The sequence below is a fragment of the Passer domesticus genome, chromosome 9 (assembly GCF_036417665.1).
Source record: "Passer domesticus isolate bPasDom1 chromosome 9, bPasDom1.hap1, whole genome shotgun sequence".
Lineage (NCBI taxonomy): Eukaryota > Metazoa > Chordata > Aves > Passeriformes > Passeridae > Passer > Passer domesticus.
Genome location: NC_087482.1, coordinates 10,026,382 through 10,043,392, shown reverse-complemented (window position 1 = coordinate 10,043,392; position 17,011 = coordinate 10,026,382). Strand labels below are relative to the sequence as shown.

The following is a 17,011-nucleotide window of genomic DNA, read 5'->3' as shown; positions in this document are numbered from 1 at the left end:
TTGGTAAAAAATACAAACAAGGAACACAAGGAGTGGGAGGCTACGTGAGAAGAACACTTCTGATTTTTACTGCCTTTCCCCTTTTAAACAGAAGAATTTATCTCTGTCCACACAAATCTGTTCATGGTACTCTGAGCAATATATCAGCATCAAAAATTCAGGACCTGTGAAATGTTAGAGGTTTTCAGAAAGCTGCTGTGTTGAAACTTGAGGGAAGAAACACCCGAGACACATCTGTAGAGGGGTTTAACACAGTGGAGCCTGAGTGCTGCCTGTTTTAACACCTTATCTGACAAGCTCCATTGCAGGAGACTTTATTGCTCAACTTATTTCAGTGGATTTGAGTTATTCCTTCTTTCCGTTTACTTCACCCTGCAATCTCTGATAAATGCACACTCTAAGCCCTGCAGTAACAAACTCTGCTTAATACAGCGTTCCATCTCAGATTTTAACTTCTTTGTCCAGTGGCATCTCAAGGCACCACAAGAACACCGATCTTTCCTACCAAAACTGTAGGCAGAGATTTACAAGAAGCCTCCATCCTTGAAGAACAACCAGAGGACGAAGCCATCCAAGTTCAGCGGCATGCCCAGAGGGGGAGCACGGCGACAGGCAGCGCCCAGGGGACCCGCGGGGCTGGCAGGCACAGGGGCTCTCGGCGTTGTTTGGGTCACTCTGAGCCCCATCGCCTGTTCTGTGTGCAAAGGCTCCCTTCAGTTACCCGGCTGCAGCTGAGGGACACACAGAGCCAGGGCAGGGAGCTCCGCAGGGCTGGACCCGGGGGCTGCGGGGCAGCCGGGCCGGGCCGGGCCCTGCCGAGGGCTCACAGCAACGCCCGCAGCCCGGGCTGGGATGAGCAGCTGGGAAAGGCCCTGGCGCTGCTGCGGACGAGCCCCCGGTGCGTGCCAGCCCCGCTGTCCGCCGGTGAAAGGGCAGCGACCCCCGGGCGCGGCCGGCCCCTACCGCCCCCCGCGGACCCACCTTGCGCAGCGTGCCGAGGAACAGCTCCTTGGCGAAGGCGCGGCGGGGCGCGGCCGTGCGCAGGCCGCGGGGCCGGCCCGGGGCTGGGGCTGGAGCTGGGGCCGGGGCCGGGCGGAGCGCAGGGCCCGCAGCAGCAGCAGCACCGCGCTCATGGCCGCGCTCGGCGCTCCGCTGACGGCACCGCCGAGCGCCCGGCCCCGCCGGGGCGGGGCACGGCCCGCAGCCCCACAGCCCCGCGGCCTCACCGCCTCACGGGGCGGCGCTTCGCTCGCAGGAGCCGCGGGGATGTGCTCCATCCGGGTGACCTGCGGCGGGCACGGCCCCACAGCCCTGCGGCGCCTTGCTTCGCTCGCAGGGCCCGCAGTAACGCCGCTCACGGCTTCCTCACGGCTTCCTCACGGCTTCCTCACGGCTTCCCTGGTGCCCTCCCCTCCCCGGCCCGGCAGCTCTTGCCCGAGCCGCACGGTCCCGCCGAGAAGCAGCTCTTGGTGCAGCCTTTGAATCGCCCTCATGAAGCGAAAGCCGCGGCGCAGGCCAGCCCGCGAGCAGCACCGCAGGCAGGGATCGCTGCTTCCCCTCCTGGAGCTGCGGGACACGCTGGGCTGCAGCGTGGAAATCGCCCCCGAATCTCCCAAATCCAAGCCTAACTCCCCCTGCTCCGTGTGTCGGGAGCCGGGGCAGGATGGTGTGGGCAGCTCCAACCTCCCCTGAGCGGCCCCGCACTCCTGCAGCCCTTCCCGCACATAAACAAGTGTCAAAGACCTGTCTGCTCGCTGTGCCCTGCGAGAGCGCTGCCCTGCACCGAGCATCCCCCTCCTCCTTCACTTCCCCTGCCATCCCTCTGGCAGCGGGTTTTGTCTTTTTTTAAAAACCCAGGTGCCAAACCTGTGTGAAATTACTGATATTCACTGAAATCTGGCTGAGAAGCACTAAGTACGGGAGGTCACGGTCAGTTTTGTGGCACCATCACCCCCCAGCCGCTGCCTCACCTGCAGGTGGCTGGGGCTGCTCACCGACACAGAAGGGCTGTTAAAGGCGTGTTGAGCTTCATTTACTCAAGGGTAGAATTAATTTGTTTGAACTATTTATTTCAGATAAAATAATCCCTTTAAAGGCTGCTGCTACTCTGTAATTTTAGGCATGTCCATGTCCACCTGCCTTCACTTTGCTTTGGTCTGTGTGGAACTGCAGAATGTGACAAAATGGCATTTGCAAAAAGAACAAGTAAACACAGGCTTAATGAACTCACTTATTTTGCTTCCTTTACTTATGACTCATAAAATGAAAATCCTTTAATGTTGTAACCCAAATAAATTGCCATGTTGGTTGCCTCTCGACTGTACTGCAAGTAGGGAACAAGAAGGGCTGAGAGTGAGGGATCAGGAAAAGGTAAGGATGTGCTCAGCTCTGATTAAGTAACATTATCCTGCTTCTTTTGCTTTTGAAGGGTGGAAAAGCAAGAGGTGATGTCTAATCCTCCCGGGCAGCAAAAAATGGGTGGGGAACGCTGAGCTGGGTGCAGCACTTGGCAGTCTTTGGGGTGCAGTGATGAGGTGCCAGTGCTTGATGGTATGGATAGAAGGGCACACGCCTCAGCCTTGTGACATGTAGGGTTAATGGGGCAGAGCCACACCATGTCCCTCTGAGGGGACCTGGGTGGCACTGCCACAGCAGTGTCACATCCCAGCTCTGGGCAGGAGAGGTAAAAAATGATAAAAAAAATTAGTTTTTTATCTTCCTGGGCAGGAGAGGTGCAGGTCCCACAACACCTGCCAGACTGAATATCAGGAATGAAAGGGTTAAACTGAGGCCACCCTCTCCTGGGACAAGTCAGGCAGGTTCTGGTGATGTAGGGGTGATGTGGCAGCTTGAAAGAAAGGATAAACAGAGCGTGGTACAAACTGCTTGAAGAAAATGATCCAAAGAGTGAAAACAAGGCTGGGCAGTTGGGAAGCACAGGGAAAAGATGCCTCATCATGAAGCCCACAAGAACTGAGGCAGCAGCCAGCACACCCCACCCTGTGTGTTCACTCAGCAAGCATGAGGATGGCATTGTGGGGATATCCTGAATAAATAAACACCTGGGGTTTTCCAGTCACAGGGGGTGATATCACACCCACAGCACGAAACTGCAGGTGGACCATCACTGGCACAGAGAATGCTCTGTCCCTGCGCTGGCACCAGTGGTGCCACACCACAGATCTTCTCCCATCCAGTGCTGTGTGTAACCACAGCTGAAATCACACTGCTGGCAGCTGCAGTTCTCTGCAGAATCCCTCCACCCTGACCTGACACATCTTCAAACTGCCTTGCACAGAAGTGCACCATCTACTAAAAAAAAAGTTAAAACAGTATTTTTCTCTTTTGCTTCAGCAATATGCCCAACCTTTTCCTTTCCCCACTTTTATTTATGACTCCTCTCTGCTGTCTCTGCCACTGAGGTATTCATCCACGTGTTCCCATCATTTCAGGTTCCCTTCCTGGGCCATCCAATCCCTCAGCTGTTACAGCTCCTCATAACCCACATTTTGTGAACAACCACAACTCCCACAGTGATGTCCATTTCAGCCCATTCCACACAGAAGCGGAAAAATTTCTTCCTGAGAAGGAATTAATGCAAGAGAAGTGGAGATCAGTAAATGACTACAATAAAAATACCCTTCAGCTTTCCTTTTTATTCTTCCATATTTTTCCAGCAGCTGCTTAAAAACTGGTATTCAGCAATAAAATGACCTGATAACATTTAGGTCTTTGAGACATAGATATTTTATTTACTGAAAAAGTGTTACTAAACCACTTTACAAAAACATTCACCAGGCTTTGCAGCACTTCCAGGAAAATACATACAATTCCTCCTCTCTTTATGCAATCATTGTTTGCTCCTGTTCAAGCTGACAGATGGTATGAAAGTTTTGCACTTGACATCCATAATTGTCTTTCCCACAGGCGTGTGCTCATCGATGATGTGCTCATTGCATCACCTCCTGACTTGGAACATTTTTTTAAAAAGCTGTTTCACATATGAAATCCTGGGAAAGGTGAGGGCAGGAACGGGTATTTCCACTTTTGCTCCTGGTTGTGGGCTGTGCAAGTGATGTGATGTGTTTGAAACCCAGATGTTAACATGGTCACTGTATAAATACATCAATAAATTCGTCCAGGCTCTTGTCCATTCACACTGACTGGACTGTGGCCATCTAAGAAACCACCTGAAAAATAAAGACACATTCTGTTAGTCAAAGGGACTCTCACAACGTCAGGTGGCACTTGCAGGGAAATTGTCCATCAGCTCTGCCATGTTAGATTAAAAGGAAGCACTAAATTGCCTCATGTTTTGAAGTATTTTATATTTTATTTCACGCTATAATTTTTTTTAACAGCCAAATAAGATTTAGTTTCTCAAGCAAGGGAAAATGTGCCGGAGAGTGTATTGAAATCAAGTTTCTGGCTCAGCGAGGGGAGGTGACCTGAGCTCAGTGCAGGAAAGAAGCTGTTGCTGTAGGATTGCACCCAAGGAGCTGTGGGCCAGCCTGGAGAGTGCTGCCTTTATGTCACACACAGGGGACAGTGATGAGTGAGAGGCCAAGGCTGGCTATAAAAAGACCTTGCAGCAACTGGTTAAAGCACATCTTGGCACTATTAATGGATACAGAAGGGACATGGGTCAAGAAGCTCTTTGCCAAAATAACCTTCATTGCACTGTAATGTCAGAGACAAGGGAAGAGCTCCATGAACTCAAGAACATTTCATTAATAATTATTAGTACAATATTAATAAACTATTATTTACATTATTTATATTAAATAATTTAAGTATTTCTATTAAATAATTTATTTATATATTTATGTTAAATATTTCTATTATTAATTTAATTTATTATTTATTTATTAGTTCAATGAGGCATCTGTTTCTCCCTTTACTCATCTGGGAAGAGAAACAGATGACCCAAAATGCCAGTGCTTTTTCACCAGCTTTTTTTCAAAGGCATTTCAAATTCCTGCAGTCAGAGGAATTGCTGAGGACATGTCCCCTGTGGTTCACTACTAATATATAGACAGGTTGGGTTTGTGTGGTTTTTTTTTGGTGGTTTTTTTTTTTTTGGTTTTTGGTTTTGTTTTGTTGTTGTTGTTGTTGTTATTGTTTGTTTTTTGGGTTTTTTGTGGGTTTTTTTGCATGAAGCTATGCTGGCAGTCTGGAAATTTGTGAGGAGGGTAATGGAATATTGCAACAGCCCAGGAAACTGCATATTGTACTAGTAGAAAAAAAATAGGAAGAGCAGAAACAAAGTTTCCTCCTCCTTTAGGCACAAAATACACAAACAAAAGATTTTGAAAATGTACAGATTGGCATAGCAGAGGAGTTAGCACATAATCAAGGACATTTTTAAAACCTGCTGAAATGCCATGAAAATTCAGGGCTATAAACACGTGGGATGCTCCAAGTCTGAATTGGAATATTCAGCGCATTCGTCACTGGGCTGGAAAATGTTGCTGCTCTTCCAGTTTCAGGGGTTGAAGGACAACAGAAGCATCTCAAACTCTGCTGATTGCAGGGGTGTGTTTGGTTGGTTGGTTTTTTGGGGTTTGGTTGGGGTTTTTTTGGATGTTATTTTTAATTACAGCAGAGTCATTTTTTGGAGCCTGGTGTAAGGGCTGAGGCAGAAGCAGAGACACGAGACTACCAGAAAGATGGCAAGGACAATATACAGGATGAATCATTAAATAAAAATGTTCTTCCTTGTTGGAGATGGACATAAAGAAATATTAGCCAGCAAGTGAAGGAATATCAGCCAAGAGAACACAGGGAGCTGGTGGAGGGGGAAGATGCTCAGGGGGTGGGCACCTCCCTTCAGGGCCCCACACTCAGCTGAGCTCTGCTCCTATAAAAAATCACTACAAAGTCAGACTGGCAATGGTTAAATGAACTAATTTCCAGCCTTGGTTCACTCTGATCCCACTGCTGAGTCACAGAACTCCTGCACGGTCCCTGCTTCTCCCACTTCCCTGGACACTCACCCAGGGCCCATCTCCTCATCAGAAACCAGGCACTGTGCTGTGGCAGAGCTGAGAAACTGCAGAGAAAAGACATTTCCATCATGCCCTCCTAATATTTCATTTGCCTTGGAATGAATTTCCTCTGCTCATCTTGTTAAAGACAGATTATTTTTGCTTTGCTCATTACACAGACCTGTCTAAAGCACTGTGTCCAAGGATGAAAAATAAATGAAAGCTCCAGTGGTGCCGTTACCCAGCAGAGCTGATGGATTGCACTCTCCTGTGGCTGCTTTCAGCTGCTGTGTCTCGTGAACCATGCTGCTAATTTCACATCTCAGTTACTGCAAAAATGCTAAATAAAGGTTTTGTTGTTTTTTTTTATTTCCATTTTATCCCTAAAAATGTGTGATTATTCACATGGCAAAAATGATAAATCTAAAGATTTGAAAAAGTGAAGAAGTGATGGCTTCAAGTCAGCATCATGCACACACAACTTTCATTTAAGTCTTGCTTAGCTGAGGAAGTACTTCCAGCAGAAATATTAATTTAAGATTTTCCTAACTTTCATGACCAGCCTCATCCTGAAGTTGATTTACTTTTGCTGAGTAATACAGGATTTGTCTTTAATTCTTGAAATAATAGGAAACAGAAAGAAGGCTTACTTTAAAAAACTACACCTAAAATGAATTTTTTGTGTGGTTCAGATATTTCTATTAAATTGGTTGTGCTATGTTCCCTTCCAGGAATTTTACATCAACAAAATATGGCACCAAAATCACTAAGCAGGGTAAAAATCTAGAAAGATTCCTTTGGAAAAGGTGTATTTAATGCAGCTGTAACACAGGGTGGAGATGAATAAAACACTACACAACTATTAAAATAAATATATGCTAAAATACCATACCTGTTTTTATGAAACTCTGAATGAAAATCAATCATTAAGGCCAACTGGAAAAAAACAAAGTTAAATAGAATTCATTGATTGTTAAGTCAACAAAAATCTGAAGAAAGATACAGATAAAACATTTGAAGATCTTTATTTTGTTTTTCTGTCCTTTTAATCTTGCATTTCTTTATTTCAACCAAAAAAAAAAAAAGGCAAAAATTCTTGGGAAAGAACCTGTTTTTAAAAAGTTGCTATCTAGAAGAGCTTGAGAAGTTGTTTATTGCATGACGACTCATTCCCACAATCTGTGAGTGCACTGCCACGTGCAAACCTCTTGTCTTCTCAAAATCTGCTAAAGTTCTACAAATCCTAATTTCTAAACCAGGAATAGAAGCATCAGTGAAGAACAGCTCTGCAAATTCTTCTACTTCCACTAGAGGATGTTTCACTGATCACCTTCAAAGGGCTGCCACAGCTCAGAGAGTGGCACAGAGGATGATGGTAAGTGGGAACTTACCTACCAAAAAAAAAATTGATGAAGATGCGCATCCTGAAATTACAGCCCTCCAGAAAGAGGTCATAGTTGACTATTCCCACAAAATAATTCAAGAATGTCCTAAAATTTGTAGAAAACAGAAGCAAACATAGTGTTTAGTTTAACTGACAGCTGAGCATTAGCTTGGCCAGGCTTTCCAGAACACACTACAATCTCCTGGAAAGGCTGGAAATGCACCAAGTTCAGGGCACAATGGAATATCCACAGGTGATTGTCAAAGTGTAACTGCAATTCAAACACTGGGAAGGTCACGTGTGGCAAAGGATCCTTCAGGGCTGGAAACTGAGACACACAAACAGAGGACAAGGAGTAACTGGGCAGTACTTACTCGGTGCTGGGCTGAGGGGTCCGGGGCTCCCTGCCCGTGGCCACGAGGCACTGCCAGCTCCTGGGGGTTCCACGGAGCAGCCCAGGACTTGACCCTGGAAAGGACAAACGGGGCCCTGCCCAGGCAGGGCACAAGTGCCCTGGACAGGAGCTCCTGAGGCTGCCTGGGGTCAGCTGGACACACAGCCCCTGGGACAGAAGGTCTCAAAGCTGCCAGCACTCTCCGGGGCTCGAGGGTTTAGGAATTGTCCACCAGGACCTCTGCCGTGCTTCCCTGTCTGCACATCTGGGTGCTGGAGTCACTCTCTCCCTGTCTGCACATCTGGCTGTTGGATTCATTGCTCTTTAGTGACTCTAGAACTCAATTTATTTCAGCACTACCCCACCAAGCTGAGTGAGGACGGGTCACAGACTCCACTCACCACCTCCTCCACCTGATCCTCAGTTCCTGGCCCCTCTGAAGTGAGCAGCACAAATCCCACTGCCTCAGCAGGGCCAGGATACCATTGGAAGGAATTTCCTTCATTTCAAATATGAAGAGTTGAAGCTCTTGGATTGCATTAAATGAGAAACAAAGAGTTTTAAATGATTTATTTGATTTCTCCACATGATCACAGTTATAGTTTTACATCAATAGGGTCTGTTACTACTTACAAACAGAATGCATATTAAAATGAAAGCACTCCTTTCTTCCCCAGAGTTACAAAAGGGGTCTCGAGCCTCCCCAGAACAGAAGCTTCTTGTAAGCATAATGATTTTTGAAGTCTTTAAGAGTCTGCATTCAAGACCTAATTCTAACAGTTTAATACAACTCAAAGCTGATTTAAGTTCCTAGCAGGAGATAGGCAACCTCAAAGTGACTGCAGACTTATAGTAATGCTAATTTACACACTATGTACAATTTAGATAATTCTCTATTCCCCCTACTGGTCCCATTTTCACCACCCCCTTTTCTCTTTTCCAAATTGAATCTTGTTATTGGTTCCACTTTTCTTTGAAATATATACACGAGAATCCATTTTTCAGTCAAGAAGTGCGATGGTATTTTACAAGGGAACAGCAAAATGCATGCTTAACTGCAGAAAACACACAGCTTCATATGGAACAGCAAGTCAACATCTAGAGATTCAGTGTTTAAATATCTGCTGACTGTCTTTCAGCTCATTTTATCAAGAAACAAGAGGCTTCTGCTGCATGCAGTACATGATGGGAAAATCATTCTACACTGTATGTTAGACTCTTTTTTTTAGCAATACAAGGCGGACATTATATTAGGATGAACTTTGATTTTTTGTTTCTTTACATTGTTTTACATTTCATTCTTAACTTAAAAAAATAAAAACCCCAAATATATATTTGATTGTTGTCCCAGAAAAGATTTTTTTTGTTGTTGCCACACCTTCATTCTTTACATTTCCCTTTCATTTGTCCAAATCAGCATTACTGCTTTGCCACATCGTTTATGGGAAGAGAGAATCACGGTCAGTCTATGCAGTTCTGTACCAGTTTGTAATTGGCAATGGTATCTGATAAAAAACCCTCTCCATTCTACTCCTGTCTGCAGGCTGAAGAATTCATTTTAATTCATTTTCTTAACCCCAGGCAGTGTTAAGTGCTGGAATTCTCCTATTCTAGGCACGACCCACACTGCTCTAAGCAACTGTTGATCAAGGATGGAGTCAGAGAGGTTTTACTATGACCCTATACAAGCAGCAAAGGTCTGGAGACTTGTGCTGACACCAAGACACTTTTGTTTGGTTGGAGTACATAGAAACACATAGTCTAAGAAACAAAACAGAACAAAACTAGGAAAAAAAAAAAGTCCACTGTTTCTCCTCCTTGGCTTGAAAGAGCAAGAACAGAGTTTCCAAATCCCGTGCTCTCAGGTTACCAGTTTTGGTTTCTAACCAGCCTCCAAGTGATCTGTGATTTCACACTCCCTGCAGGCCCAGGGCAGGCACATTCTCCTCCCCAGTGTCCATGGAACCATGTGGAAATGTTTCTGTGCATGCACGTTTGTGACATCTCCTCAACACTTTGGTTCACAAATACATTGACTGCACATGGAAAATCAGTGGGCAGGCATTAAACTGTGGCTCACTGTTTAAGCACAGAATATATGTAACTCTAATTTAAATGAATGAAAGGGTTTTTTAAACACAAAGCAAATGCAGATCTGGGAGATTTAACACCTTCAGCGTTAATCAACACAGTGAGTCAGATTTTCCTCTCCACTGCTACTGCATATTCTGCCTTTATTCCATCTACAGAATTTTACTTCCATTATGCCTCTGCATCTGAAACAAGTACAGACTCCATCACCCAGTGAAGAGGAGCTTTCTTACCTCTGTTTTAATTAAAAGATGCAGTTTCTCAGAGATGTTTGCACCTAAATGGTTCTTCATCTTTTCTGGAACAACCTATAAATTACAGTTAGACTCTACTATTGGTACAGATGTATGAAGAAAAGTCTACATATTGAAACATGTTATCACTTTACTTCAACTAATATCAACAGTAACACTGATATATTTTGCAATTATACAATATGTAGAGTGTAGCCTCACACTAATAACATTAGATGACATGCAGACAGTTCTACTTTCCCTTATAAGAACAGTATATATTTTTTAAACTGCAAGGAACAGAGCCTCAGGGGACCCAGGTGAGCCCTCTTAAGGTAAGCCGCAGAATTTAGAATAGAATGAGTGACACAGAAAAATAATAATAATCACTTGTTTTCTTTTCATGGAGATCATTCTGAGGAGAAGGAGCAGAAGGGGAAAACATATTGCACATGTGTGAAACAAACGTGGACTGCTGGAAACAAAAGGCTAAACTCTAGATTGCTGTATTTGCTCTCTGTGGAGGTGAACAAAGTGCTCAGTTTGCAGTTCTGCTGGTATTGTGGTATCCATGGTATGAAAGGGAAAAAATGACTGAACCTCTCCCATCCTCCCCACACTAGAGATGCCATGAGCAAGCCAACAGGACAAGTCACTCTGTTGCTCCCATGTCCTCCCGATTTGGGACGCTTTTATTACTGTTTGTTTTCTGTTCCACAGAAACCCGACTGGTTGGAGCTGTGATTACTTTTACCCATCTCTCACTGGAACTTTTTGCTCATCCTCTTCAAGGTTTGCTTTTAGGCTGGTACAGTTTTGCAGTTGTGATTCCTTTGTCTCTACTGTTTTAGGTGTTAAGTCCTTGCAGTGGCTCAAAGTGCTGAAACTACAAAGTAGGTGCCATGGATAACTTTGTACAGGATTTCGGGATACAAATTGTAGAGAAATTTGCAAATTGTTTGGTTACAACACATAAGCAACAACAGCACAGCCTATTTTTATGTGATGTCTTGCAACTAACTGGACTATGGAAGTGAACGTTTGAGCATAAACTCAGCCTGCTGAGTGCTGGGTGTTTCAAACTAACAAATGTGATGAGTAAAAATGGTAAAGCCACTTCATTGCTAGCACATGGCTACATGGAATTACAGATTTTGAATTTCTTTTATATATATATATATATATATATATATATATATAAAAACCCTATACTAAATTCTAAAACAAACCTTCAAGTTTTAGAGCACTTCCACTGGAAACACTCTGGACTAGAATTCAGCTTCGCTGGGGGTAAAAATGAGCAATTATGGTAAACAGGAACCAAAGTAGCTGAGAAGGATGGAGGTTTGCCATTTTCATGTTTGAGAAGAATGTTTTTGCAGTGTTTACATGCACCTGGCGGAACTCTTCCCATGTGCTCGTTCAATCCATATGCTTACAAAAGAAATGTGGATCATGTAAATTCACAGTTATCACAGCCTTTAAAGTGTCTAAGAACTTGTGTGACCAATGCTCGGAGGTGCCCCCTGGTAGGTGGGCACCCTCCATTGCTACGGAATAATTACTGCATCTTAACGAGTTTGCTTACCTGAAATAGCAGAGCAGCTCTAATACTGATTACGTATGATATCATCGTGTTAATAAAATAAGGATTTATACAAAGCAGTATTGGACTATAACATTTAAATGCTATGTTACTTGGCACATTTAGTAATGATTGCTTAGAAATCTTAACAAGTCCAGGGGACTTGTGATGAAAATACTGAAATGTTTGAAATTGGTTTCTAACGTTTAATGGTTTTGGTCTACTTTCATATGCTATTCATCTATTATACTGTCCTATCAAGTAAGTGGAATTCCTTGTAAAGTCTATACTGCTAGTTTTGTGGACTGAAAAAATTTCTTTCCAAGCACAAATGTTAACTATACAGTATATATATATATATATATATTTATATGTATATATTTATATTATATAAAGTTTACTTACGTACTTTCATCAACCATATCAGGTCTACTTATTTTTTTTGCCCATTGAGAGTAAAAGAGCAAGAATGCAACACTTGGTTCTGTCTGACTTTTTTCCCTGTTTTTTTTCCATAGGCTAGCTTTTCATTATGTGTGTAAAATTGTCCAGGGGTTTGGTGTAAAAGGTAGCTTTCCTCAGATTCAGCAAGCAGCACGTTGTCAAGGCAAGTTTGGAAATAAGAACTAACCAGATGGTGGTGAACATCTATCCAGTAGATAAGTAAAACCAGTATGGCCTGGGCTAACTGGAATTATTTTATTTAGTAACAGCAAGCCTTTAAGCTCATTAAACGGCCTGGGTAAAAACTGACAATGTGATTTTGTTGCTTCCTCTAAGTGCCTTTGCAGCTGGGTTTGGAACTAGAGTCACGAGGAGGGTCTTTAGGCCTAGACTATGGTGCTGATGCCGCTGTGTTTGGGCTTGGTGCTGGCGGCGGCGGGCGGCGGGGGCGGCCCGTGGTGGTGCGGGCCGTGGTGCGGGCCGTGGTGCGGGGCGTGCGGCAGGTAGGGGCCGTGCCCGTGGCCGTGCCCGTGCTGGTGGTACTGGTGCGGGTGCGGGGGCGGGGGCGGGTGCGGGGGCGGGTGGTAGTGGTAGTGGTGGTGGTAGGGCGGCGGGTTCTGGTGGCAGAACTGCGCGTGGTGCGGGTGCGGCGCGGCGGCCGCGCCCTCCGCGTGGTGCGGGGTCTGCGCGGCCGCGTGGCTCTGCGAGGGGGGCTTGCCCCTCTTGCTACCGAACAGGGACCCTAGGAGTGAGGAGGAGTTGGGCATAGTCTGGTGAGGGCGAGATGGACACTCTCGGGTTGATGTAGCTCTTCGGCGCATGTGAGGACTGCTAATGATGGACCCCTAAAAAGAAATTAATAGAAAATAAAAATTAAAAAAAATATATCTTGAAATGTTCGGAAAGGGAAAAAAAAAATTAAAAAAAAAAAAAAAAGAAAAAGTTCACACTGAATCACAAACTCCTCCTTTAGGGTTAACATGGGTGGATTATGTTAGAGAGCTCTAGGGGAAATTTTATCTCCATCTTCCCTAAGTGGCCAGTGGGGCACTCATGCCCTTCATAGAGGATGTTAAGCATTGGGTGATTTTCTCTCAATATTTTGACATAAAGTGATATGACTTCAAATTAAAAAAAAAAATGTCACGGAAATGTAACATGATATAAGACCTACGAGTGTGTTTTTAAAGGAAAAATACATTTTAAAATACTGCAAAAAATACCATACTTGCTTTTTTACCACAAAAAAAAAGCGCTAGATTAAATGCAACCTAAATAGTTAAACATACAGCAGCAAATATTACAGTTACAGCTCAGATGTTAAAATGGTATTTAAATATTTATTTATAGCAGTTTTCCACTACTATATATGACAGTGCTGCTTCTCAGGCCTACCTCTGCATTTTGTGTTAAATGGAACCATACCATTTTTGCCACTAACATTTCTATGTGCTTATATTTTTCTGACCTATGGTCCAACATTCTCTATTATTTAGCCTGGAATTTAGTTGCTGAAGTTGAGGGTTTGTATTTTTAAAGAGTTATGGGACACAAGAGTAGTTAGGCAAAGTATGCTAGATTTAAACTGTAATCTACCTAAAGCAAACACAAAAAAAAAAAAAAAAAAAAAAAAAAAAAAAAAAAAAAAAAAAAGAAAAAATCTGCAAGCTGAATTCAGAGACATGAACAGTATATATAAATGGTTTGAAGATGAATGAAATCTCATGAAATCCACATTGAATTCACCTATCTGAATAATTTTTTTTGTCCTCCCATGCCCTATCTGTGCAATTCCATGGTGTCATGACTGCATACATTTAGCAATTGAACTCGAAAATAAGCAATGGGGATGGTTGAGCATGACAGTCAATAGTTGTAGCTAAATATCAAACAGCAAGAACAGTGTACTCGGTAACAAAGAGCAAGGTGGGCTTTTAAGCTGGGACCAGACTGAAATGGTGGCAAAAGGACACATCATATCCATTTCACCATGCTGGCAGGAACAAAGGGAACAAGGTTAGCTCAAACCAAAAATGGCATTGCTCTAAAACAAGCTGTCAGTGCTTTGTAAGCTGGAAGAATACAGAGTGAATAGCCTAGGCATGCATTTTACTCGTGGCAGGCAGGTTATATATATGTGTATATATATATATGTTAGAAGAAAAAAGAGCAAAAAAATATGTATGTATATAAAAGAAAGGTTTGAAATGCACATCATCACATCCAGCTAGACATCAGGAACTTCCTACTTACTTCCATATTGCTGTCTAGCGATCCTGCACTGCTGCGTCGCCCACGCTTGCCTGCCCAGGACATGCAACAGCAGAGATTAGAGACTGCGACACGACCGGCGCCAGGAGCCGCGGCCCCACAGCCCCACAGCTTCAGGGCCAGCAGGGACAGCAACTCCCTGCACCTGCCTGCGTTTCTAGGGGATCAGTGGAAATTTGGAGAGCTGCTGGTGCTGGGGATCGGCTCACACGAGCGGGGGGTGATTATTTTGTTGGTAATTTGCACAACTTTTGAAGTAGAGGTGTTTGGGCAGCTGGGTTTAGTGCTGCGCTTGTGATGCTGAGCAGCAATGATTTTAAAGGGTTTGGTTTACTGGAAGCTAATCGGCCATGGAGGTTTTTTTTTCTTTAAATATTGAGATATAATTGTGGGGTGGCATTAACTTAAATGCAAAATTTAACGTTGAAATATTCTGAACTTCAGTGTGGGGCACTGTGAGGGCCATCGGTTTTATCAATTAATCAGTTTTATCACTTCATCGGTTTTATCATTTTATCGAATTTATAATTTCAATTTCAGCTTTGAACCTCAGTGGATTTCATACAATATTCTTTCATGAGGTTTAAAAAAAACCCTAAACTTAATTTTTGATCAGTAAATCTGGAATCTGTCTTGACATTATGGCTAGATTTTGTTTGTTTAGCTGTGCAGTGCTTTATCTTTAAGCATGTTGGATTTGTACTCCAACAGTCTCAAACTGCAAAAACTTTTGCCTAAACCCACACGTGAAACTCCAGACAGTTTGCCTAAAGAGCCAGAAGACCTCAGTGGCTGGATAGGACACAGGATCTCAGATTTTCTTTCTCACTTCACAGCAGAGAAAATAGCATCTGGCTGCAGTGGAAATAGAGATTTTTAGAAGATAACTTGTGGAGCTTTGCTTTGCAAAGTTTCAGAATACTTTCCTGGCAGGGTGCAGAAACAAAGCTGAGCTTTGAGGAGCCCTCCTGGTGCTCAGAGCTTCCCTAAAATCTGCAGGGCTTTCGAAACCAAAGCTTTCTCAGCACTCTCTCCTTGTTTTCCTGCAAGGCCAAATATCAGTCTCCACCCTGCATTGGCTGCATTCAGAGTTTTCTACACTGAGAGGTAGTTTTGGCAGAGAATGTGAGGATTTCAGCATCACTTAACCAATTAATGATGTACCCTCATCACAGACACCCCAAAAGCACCTGTGATCAGAACTAGAGAGCAGTGGAACTGCTCATAGGGCAATTCAGACTACCCAAAGGATCAGGATGACCAAAAACTACCACCTGCTGGATTTATAAGCATAGTATTGACCTGGTTGGTCACAGAACACTGCCCTGAAACAAGTTTCTTGTAAGAGCTACAGTTCCAGGCTACTGGAACATTCTCCCCTCTTAAAAAGAGTTGCTCCCCAGTACAACCCCTCTGCAGTGACATTAAATTGAGGGGAAGGCGTTTGTGGTCAAGGTGTTGTGTTTGACTTGAGAAATTCATTGGGATTTGGAACAATTTCCCTGGATGGGCTCTTTGTCAAAAGCTCACTGCTTCATCTCCTGCTGCAGTTTTAGCCTCAGCCAAACTCTACTATCTTATGAGTCCCCCAAGAAAAACTGGGTTTGTTCATCCCTTATGTTGACTCCTAGTCAGGTTTGATATTTTTCTGCTCTGATAACGGGATTAGTACTGATTAACACTCCAACCACTCTTGCTTGCTGATGCAAACACACTGCGGCAGCCACCTCGGAACTTAGCAGTCAGGGTTGCAAATAAGACTGAGAGCTGACACGGGGCATTAAACGTGGCCAAAAATGAAGGAAAACACAACAATTCAATGCCTTTTGCATATGGCAGGAGTCACAGTCTGATCAAATAACCACGGACACAGTAAATACGGACAGAGAGCGACAGATGGAATTTTGCTCAGAATAACTCCAGGGCAAAGTAGTACTTGCAAAGCCAAGAACAAACAGAAAAATCCACCTTAAATGCCTGTAATTTCCCTCAGATAGGCACTACTGCCGTACAGAGGCTTAGTTCTTTTTCTTAAAAACAAATTGATCCCGATTCTGTGCTGACATGCAGTGTGGTGGGTTTACTCAGTAAATCCCCTGGAGCATTCCCCCTGCCAATGTGTGTTTATTCCAGACTGTTCCCTGGTCTTTGGGATAGCATCCCATCGCAGAAATGCCTCCCTGGAGCTCCAGCCTTCACATGCATCTCAGGGAAATTCTAAACTAGAACTGCACCCAAGCATGTACTGGCAGGATAATTAGTAGCTGTGGTACAAAGCAAGGTGGTATTTATCAAATCTGAAGATTAGTTTTGCTTAATATATTAAGCTTACTTTAATATTTTAAGGCTGTTAGAGTGGACTTTAATTTATAAAAATAAATTTTCAATTAATTTAACCTTATCTGTTAGATATGAATATTCCTTGCAAGAAATATCTTGAACTTACACAAGTGTATGCCTCATATATGAACATGCACTATATAGGGCCAAGAACATTTCAAATTTATAGTAGAGATATGAAGTGATTACAAGATTTTTACAAACTTAACCATGCCAAAAGAATATTGAGCTTCATTAATAAAGGCCACTGCACCTTGCAGAATGGATGTGTGCAGGACACAT

The 17,011-nt window shown here is 43.7% G+C and overlaps 1 protein-coding gene and 1 long non-coding RNA gene across 2 annotated transcripts; one reads left to right on the top strand and one right to left on the bottom strand.

Annotated features, from left to right (window-relative positions):
- Nucleotides 1–1,354: 1,354 nt before the first annotated feature.
- LOC135307617 (uncharacterized) lies at nucleotides 1,355–8,960 on the top strand. Its single transcript, XR_010368323.1, has 2 exons — nucleotides 1,355–2,683; nucleotides 3,453–8,960. It is a non-coding gene; the product is annotated as an uncharacterized LOC135307617 (long non-coding RNA).
- Nucleotides 8,961–12,504: 3,544 nt separating this feature from the next.
- LOC135308322 (uncharacterized histidine-rich protein DDB_G0274557-like) lies at nucleotides 12,505–16,096 on the bottom strand. The gene is made up of 2 exons (XM_064433263.1): nucleotides 14,372–16,096; nucleotides 12,505–12,963 (listed from the first exon to the last, which is right to left on the bottom strand). The coding sequence occupies exons 1-2, from the start codon at nucleotides 14,432–14,434 to the stop codon at nucleotides 12,505–12,507; spliced, it is 522 nt and encodes a 173-aa protein (XP_064289333.1). The 5' UTR covers nucleotides 14,435–16,096.
- Nucleotides 16,097–17,011: the final 915 nt, after the last annotated feature.